At 33.1% G+C, this 8685-nt stretch overlaps 1 protein-coding gene across 1 annotated transcript; it reads left to right on the top strand.

Moving 5' to 3' along the window:
- Positions 1-5428: 5428 nt before the first annotated feature.
- Positions 5429-8685, top strand: LOC111034318 (muscle-specific protein 20). The gene is made up of 4 exons (XM_022315472.1): positions 5429-5646; positions 5817-6028; positions 8120-8240; positions 8407-8685. Exons 1-4 carry the CDS (start codon positions 5617-5619, stop codon positions 8596-8598), a joined length of 555 nt encoding a protein of 184 aa, XP_022171164.1. The 5' UTR covers positions 5429-5616; the 3' UTR covers positions 8599-8685.

The following is an 8685-nucleotide window of genomic DNA, read 5'->3' as shown; positions in this document are numbered from 1 at the left end:
TTTAAAAATGTAATACAAAATTCCCTATATGTTTGTCTACCTTCATAAAAAAAATTTCTTCCGGAAAGTCAAATTGAATTTCTATGAGAGTTTTAAGTTGAAATTTTTACAACATTGGATATTCAATAGATTTCTCATAGGCATAGCGATTTCTAGATTTTGTTATAATTAAAAAACGAAAAACAGTAGATACTTGAAATTTACACAATATATTTATTTTATCAATTCATATACTTGATAAAATGTTCAAAATATTTTGAATCACTTTGAACTGTCTACGGATATTTTCAATTTTCAATTTTTTTAGTCTTTTTTAATTTTTTATATAGTTGTCAATAAAATTTTATTTGTTGGGTCAAACAAAAAGCTTGAACATTTAATACAAGGTTTCCTGATATATATATACAATGTTAGTTGAAAAATATTAAAAATGCATTGGCTCGGTTTTTTTATTATCATTTAAGTTCAAATGTTGACAACATTTATCAAATTTAAAATGATTAGATGTTTTTTTTATAGTTAATTTATGTGTCAAAAAGCTTGAAAATTCCATACAAGACGTTTTATATATTGTTACAATGACAGTTGAAAAATATTAAAAATATATAGTCACGGTTTTGTTTAGTAATAATTGAATCACTGATAATTTAAGAATAATTGTATGAATAATATTAATTCAACTTACCGACTGTCGTATATAACAGTAATAACAGTATAAAATATCCTAGACTGACATACCGTCACGTCCCCGCTTAGAATCGTTTTTCATATACAATGATGTTATATCATTGAATTCAAATTTAATACCATATATTAAAGCGACCTTCTAGACATCTAATGTACAGCACAGCGACATCCACTTCCCTTTTTTTTTATGAGGGTCTGAAGTTAGAATTTCATGTTAATAACTTTTTCCTTCATTAATGAGGTTGTTTGTCAAACTTAAACTGTTCTGAGGTAACCACTTTTACAACTCATAATAATATAATTTCAATATTAATGTATTAATAATATTATGACATTTATGATCAACAGTGATTGAGTCGATAAATATCGGGGCCCCTATGATTGACATTCCCAGTTTCCACGGGTATAGTTCCATCACTTTGGACCATACACCATAGGGATATACTAAGGTTTAAGATATAGGTATCTTAAAAAGTGTCCTTTATATATATCTTGGAGCTTGCGGTACCTCCATATATAAGTGTACTATCGCGATTAATGTTAATGGCACAGATAACAGTTGTAAATAATAAACTATAAATATAACTACCTATCTATCTGTGGTCAGTGGTGATTTGTATTGGGTCGATAACAGTGGTATGTAATGACTAATGGCCCGTTTTGAAGTTCTAATAGTTTACCTCAGAATATTTTAATTATAAAATACCTACGATTTTTATAAATCTGTGTCAAATGGTCGAAAGGCTAACTGTCATAACATACAAAAACATAATTTTACAGTATTGGGTAGATAACAGTGGTATGTAATGACTAATGGCTCGTTTTTAAGTTCTAATAGTTTACCTCAGAATATTTTAATTATAAAATACCTACGATTTTTATAAATCTGTGTCAAATGGTCGAAAGGCTAACTGTCATAACTCACAAAAACGTAATTTTACAGTACTGCAGTAGGCACTTTTAGAAAAAGATATTTACAAACCAGTGGCGTATATACGAATTATTTTCACTATGGCCCGATTTATCAATTATCACTAGTCAAGCAGCATAGCCATAATTATACATTTTTAAGGGAGCAGCTGTTATATAATTAAGAATTATGACATATTATACAGTTCAAATAAAAATTGCGCGATTCAATTTTATAATTATTATGTAAAATTAATTTTTTGTTTCTTTTTTTAAAATTATTGACAGTGTCGTTTGTATATTTTAATGTTATCTTACTATGAATTTAACATCAAAGTCAATAAGTCATTAAAGCAAGTCTCGTCAATATATCTAACATTTCCTTGTAGATTACTCAAAAATGATTTTAATCAACCGGCTAACTTAATCATGGTGAAAAACTGTTAACAGTGTAAATATACATGCAATGCTTTAATTGAACCTGCAATTTCACTATGGGCTCTGGCCTAGGGGGCCTCCCCCCTATATACGCCATTGTTACAAACCTATTCGGTTATAGTTTAATTACCTTATAAGTATTTTTTTTTATTCTGCAGTTAATTATGAATCAATAATCTTAAAGAATTGAGTTAGGTATTATTATTTACATCATTATAAAAATTATTTTTATTTATGACCTAGTCAAGTGTTACATCATTTGATCACTTAATAATTATGCTACAGAATTTTTAATTATGGTGTTTTGTACTAAGGTTATTAGTTATTACATTTGATATTATTATTTAATATTGTATTATCATTTTTTTTATTAGGGGTTGTATGAAATAAACAATTTGTTTTATGATGAATGGTTTATTGGTTTCATCTTGAACGTTTCAAAATGCTAAAAAAACATTTCATTTGATAGCAATGGTGATAACAATAATTTCGATGTGGCTTCATATTCACATTATAGTCGGTATCAGGTCTTTATGCGTATAGTGAGGCTTACAAGTTACAACGTTTGTCACTATTAAACACCTTAAAGTCAAGTCCTATTGTTGGATATTAAAATATGGCGTTTGAATAGAGGAGCTGTAATAAGGAGAATAATTTTGTGGCAAAAGTTGGATAATTGTTTTTTTTAGAGTTTACGACACTTTGTTTAGTCACAAAAACATTGTATGGAATTTAGTGAAAGTTGAAATCTCATTTTTGAACAAAATTAGGGTTAAGAGTTACGACAACAATTATGAATTGGCTTTTTGATTTTTAACCATCGACAATAATGTAATAGGTGCTACACGGTATACGTGTTATACCAATCGAACATTGGTGATTTACCGATGATGTCTCCGCCCTACTGCAAAAGATCACTAGAGTAGTATACTACGTGTTTGATCACGCTGAAAAGATTTTTGATACATACATATGATGTTATAGGTAGGTACGATGGATTTAATAGTTTTGCGTGGCTGGCGGACGGGTGGTCGGCCTGACGGACCATAAATATTCATTTAAAACCGTACTCTGTACACGCACAGGCTTAACTGCCGTGCTGTTATATTATCCGCGTTTGTACGTATAATATATATATTTGTGCAGTGTATCGCGCCCGTATTCAATTTTGTTTTTACACCCTCACGCGAACCCCCCCTCGTCGGGCCTGTAAAGTCCGCAGGGACTAGGTTTACACAAACGCACACGCACACGACACGGTGGCGCACACAATGCCGTTTTTACCCACATACCCACCACCCACGCGTACGTATATACACACACTCATATATATATATATATATATAATATGTATATAGTATATACAAGTTGAGATCGCATCATATTATAATACAATGTCGCCGTACAGTACATGATATTATTATGTGTGTGCGTACTACGTATGTATATAATATTATATACCTATATATAACAATTATATTGTATATAAATGATTTTTTATCATTTGTACCTAAACTATAAACAACAACAATAATGACAATAACAAGGGAGGAGAAAAATTACAGTTATTATTTTTTTTTTTGTAATTAATTATTATTCTACACATACGAGTGTCTACTTTGTAATTATGTACACTGCCACGATTTCTGTTCATTTGCAGACGACGCAAAGTCGTGTGATTGAAACGTAATGATATTAAACCCTCACATGGGTGCACATAGGTAGAACATTGTAGATCAGAAGGGGGGGGGGAGCAAAATTAAAAATTGTCTGCAAAATATAAATATAAGCTAAATAAGGGCTTAATGTCATTTCAAGTTTTAACATATAAAAGTAAATATGTTTTTATGCTGTTTATAATAATTAATATTTGTATTAATTCGACAATACGTTTATAACTTTAAACTCATTTTAACAAGTAGGTACAGTAAAAAAAAAGTAAGTAATACAGTAAATAATTAAATTTATTATTCAGTATAGGTAGGTAATATCTAATAATATAATTATGCTCCTATTGACACTCGATAATATTATAAAGACAATCGACATTTATTGGCACTCACTGATATCGAGCAGATGGCGGAAGACAAAATAGTTCAGTACAGTGTATACAAAGGGGCATGGATTTTGTGATCGGCTGTTAATTTCTTAAATCTTATAGTTTCACATTTTAATTAGATAGTAGTAGTCAATACTAGCAACATTAATAAGCGATGTTTGATAAAATATCTATAAGTTTTAATGTAACCGAGTTCCACACAATTAATTATCTAAGATCAATAAAAATCTTACATAGGTATTTCTATGTGTACGTCAGTCGTTAATATCAGTTTGTATTATTTTTCCAGGGGACAAGTGTTCTTTAATTGCATTCTCACTCCTCTAGTAAATTGTACAATAGAGCTTTTGTACATATGTCTTCTAAGTATGTATTCGTTTTTATTTCTCATTGCTGTGTTTAGGTATTCTTTGAAGATTTAAATATCAAATCGCTGAGTACCAAGATAATGTCAAATCCCTTCAAATCTTTATAAACAAGATGTGTAAACTTATAAAATATTATTATTTCCTAGTTTCCTACAATTATAACGAAATAAAGCCCTATAAAATGTATTGAAAAAAATGTTTCAATTTACAAAAGTGGCACAATATTTCTAATACCTAGGTGATATTATAAACATAAACGATAAGAATTGTTGTTTTTTCGTATAAAATATGGTAAGAAAATAATATCACCCGACCATGTGGTTGTGGTAACTTGGTAATATTTAACCACAGATATAGGTACGTGGGAACTTGTTAATTTTGTGTCACGCGTGTTTTTAACTTCCTACTCCGATTGCTTAGGTAATGTGGATTTAAAATGTAAAACATGTACACTTAATTGATGTATTGCTTGGGGCCCTTGGCACTGAGGCTAGGACCGGTGTTTTTTTTAATCAATATTATACGGGTGTCTGCTTAAGGCCCTCTCCTCTGAAAAATGTATGCTATTCTCACCTATATGCATATTATATAGTAGATACCTTAGTAGCTGTAAGTACATATAATATATATCTAGTGATGAGAAAAGTATACTCTACAGTGACTCATCTGCGATGTAAAATGTTATACCGAGTGATCGAAAGATGGCAACGCATAGTCGGTCCCGTGCGGTCAGGTCTCTTTTTTCCGTAAAAATTAATTTTTGACGCGAAAAACTCACACATACGTTTCAAGAAAACGGGTCATTCCGAGTGGGACGGACTGCCACGCGATTCATTACGTATAGCAAAATATAGCGAGGGAGACTGCAGTGTATATCAATATGACCGTGGCCACGCATTATTTTTAGACGTGTGTCATATTCTATAAGCGTATTAATATACACATAGTATGGTCTGTATGGATCTATTTCCGAGTTAGATCTTTCCAGTTGCCATCACGCCCGAGAGTGTATATAAGGGGACCACGGTGTCGAGCGATTTTCAATTTTCGTCCGTCAGCCAAAGCTCGCACAAACGAACTGTCGTTCACTTGTTCCCGCGCATATTTTCATTGTTTTCGTGTCGTTATTGCAACGTGTGTATCCTCGTAATACTCATGTCTTTGGAACGTGCAGTTCGTGCTAAAGTAAGTCGTCCGAAATATTACATTATATGGTCGTCAGCGTTATTACATACAATATTATGTTATGGTTATCATGCATGTTGTCGTGAGCATCGTCGGCGGTGTTATTAAAGTTTAAATATACTATAGGTAATGTGTAACATCATTTTTATTTTTTGTTTTACCCGACACAGCTCGCTTCCAAGCGAGACCCCCAACAAGAGAAGGAAGCCCAGGAATGGATGGAAGCGATATTGGGATATAAATTCCCCAAGAACTTCCCGTTGGAGGAATACATCAAGGACGGCCAAGTACTGTGCAAACTCATCAATGTCATTAGCCCTGGAAGTGTACCAAAATACAACACTACCGGAGGACAGTTCAAAATGATGGAAAACATTAACATGTAAGTCATGCATCGACAATTTTTAAACCTATTATTTTTTATTCAAATATGATTTTATTGTCGCTAGACTGTTCTTTGGTAAAATTTAAAACAGTTTAGATACGTAAAAATCCAATGAAAGTGGCATGACGCATTGCAGCTGATGTGCTTATACTGAGAAAACTGTTTTAGGGAAACTTTTCAATTCGATTTCTGCAATTTGATATCATAATACACCTGGATTAAAAATTAAGCTCTCTGATTATTAGTTCGTCGCTGCAACGTGCGATTCCGTTCCGTAGTGTATCTTCTGTATATAATATAAAATAATATATAATAACACAATGATTGAACTAGTGTCTTCGGTTGTTTTTGCCCCATAAAGCCAACACAACGGAAAACCCACCCCACCCTATTTATACAATATGTATACACCGTAAATACGCCAATTAATCGAAAATCGTGTGCTGTGGAGAAGATAGTGAACGCAATACATTACAAGCAAACTTTTCCGGCGCATTATTGCTGTACATATTATTGTATATTATATTTGAAAACAGCCATGTAAACATGTTCCGGGGACGACGATGGTGACCATCAATAACGATTAAACGGCGCAGACTATTCGCTTAACTTTTGGCGTCGTGACGTGTATGTTGTGTGTGTGTATTGTATGTGTGTGTACCTACTCCAAATCGGGGGTAATCATTAAGTAGATGAAGAGGGGGGGAGGTGATGTATAACCTCTTTGAACCACCCCCTTTGTGGAATTTTTGGCCGTAGAAAACTATATCATTATTATATTACACACACATGCGCACGTGTAACTAAATATTACAGAATATATGGCAATGTGAACGGTAGATAAGCGATAATAACGTGAAAAATGATATATTATGCAGATTTTGCAGAGCATTGATAGTTTTGTATAGGTAATAAAAAAATCTCGATCAACCGACAACCCTACACTGATGTTGTATATAGCACTTAATAATATACAAGTCTCGTCCTGCAAGTCCTGCAAGTCTTCGATTTCTTTATCGCGAAAGTCCAATGTTTTGATTTTAAATGTTGCTATCCAAACAACACGATATATTTTCGAAGAGAGTTTGATGAGAGAACTCGAATACCTGTACCTAAATTTCAAAAATATTTTGAAGTCCGACAATTGATTTGAATTTTTTTTTCACTCTACAGATGGGTAATGTAAAATATTTAAACATGCATTCAAATAATATTATTTTATACACTGTATACGAACCAAACACGTAACGTGGACTGTTGAAACAATAATTTTATGAGGCGTTATTTATTCTGGGACCGCGCGTGCATATATAATTTCGGGGGGCGTCGTGTCACGCTAAGTAAATTTTAACGTTTAGAGTTCTCGCTGAGGCACAAACTTTTATACATGTATATTATATACACGCGGTGAAATAAACTTTTAAGCGCGTCGCTGCAAAGCGGAGTTCCGTGCGAAAGTTTTTCGACTCATAAATCATAAAGTGCAGCGTGTATAATAATAATATATAACATTATAATATGAAAATTGTGCACAGGGGTGACGGGTAGGGATGAGGGAAGTACCTACTCCAAGTTTGGCAAGATATAGGTGCGAAGTCTGTCGTATATATATATATATATATATAATATATAAAAACAAAAACGAACGCGTGTTGTGTGTATACCTCTATATGGCTATATATATTATAGCGAAGTCTATTATATTTATCGATGTCGGCATTGTTGTAATCTTTTATCGACGACACAGAGGTAAATACGAATGCCACCGAGCGATCTTATAGATATAATATAGGTGCCTACCTACTCGTATAATATAATACCATGTTCGTATTATATGTGTCTATAAAGAGTTATGACTTACGTTAGCTGTGACGACAGTGATGCATAGTGGTTGCGACGGGCGAAAGGAGGCGTGAACGATTTGCTTGTGGGTGGGTGCAGTACATAGTAGAATCGTGCACAGGGGTGATACAGATATTTCATCGAAGCACTATAATATGAAGTGTTTTATTTTTAGCCTGCGTGTAACCTTATAATACGTAATATGTATGTATAATAATAATTTATAATTCGTTTTCGCACTTACAGTTTCCAGAAGGCTATCAAAGCGTACGGAGTCGCCGACATTGACGTTTTTCAGACCGTCGACCTGTGGGAGTGCAAAGATTTCTCCCAAGTGGTGATGACCCTGTACGCTCTGGGCCGTGAGGTGAGAACAACTATCATTACAATATTATTTCGAAATTGTCGCGTGAATAATATTCGAAAACCCTCTAACCTATACATAATAATAAACATAATATACATAATATTTCATATTATGAGCGTTTGATGACCATAGTACTTATAATATTATTTATTGCAATATTTTGTAGACATACAGACACCCAGAATGGAAGGGACCTTACTTGGGACCCAAACCTTCCGATGAGGCTAAGCGAGATTTCTCAGAGGAAACACTGAAGGCCGGTCAAACCATCATTGGGTTGCAGGCTGGACAAAACAAAGGTGCCACACAAGCGGGCCAAAACTTAGGCGCTGGCAGGAAGATCATTATCGGCAAATAATCACGCCACACACCATGCACTACCCGACGAGTACCATTTAATATAATATTATATTATAATAATTTATATAATATTTTATGTTATATA

The sequence above is a fragment of the Myzus persicae genome, unplaced genomic scaffold (assembly GCF_001856785.1).
Source record: "Myzus persicae strain clone G006 unplaced genomic scaffold, MPER_G0061.0, whole genome shotgun sequence".
NCBI lineage: Eukaryota > Metazoa > Arthropoda > Insecta > Hemiptera > Aphididae > Myzus > Myzus persicae.
Note: the sequence above shows the minus strand (reverse complement) of the source record. Positions and strands in the feature narration are given on the sequence as shown.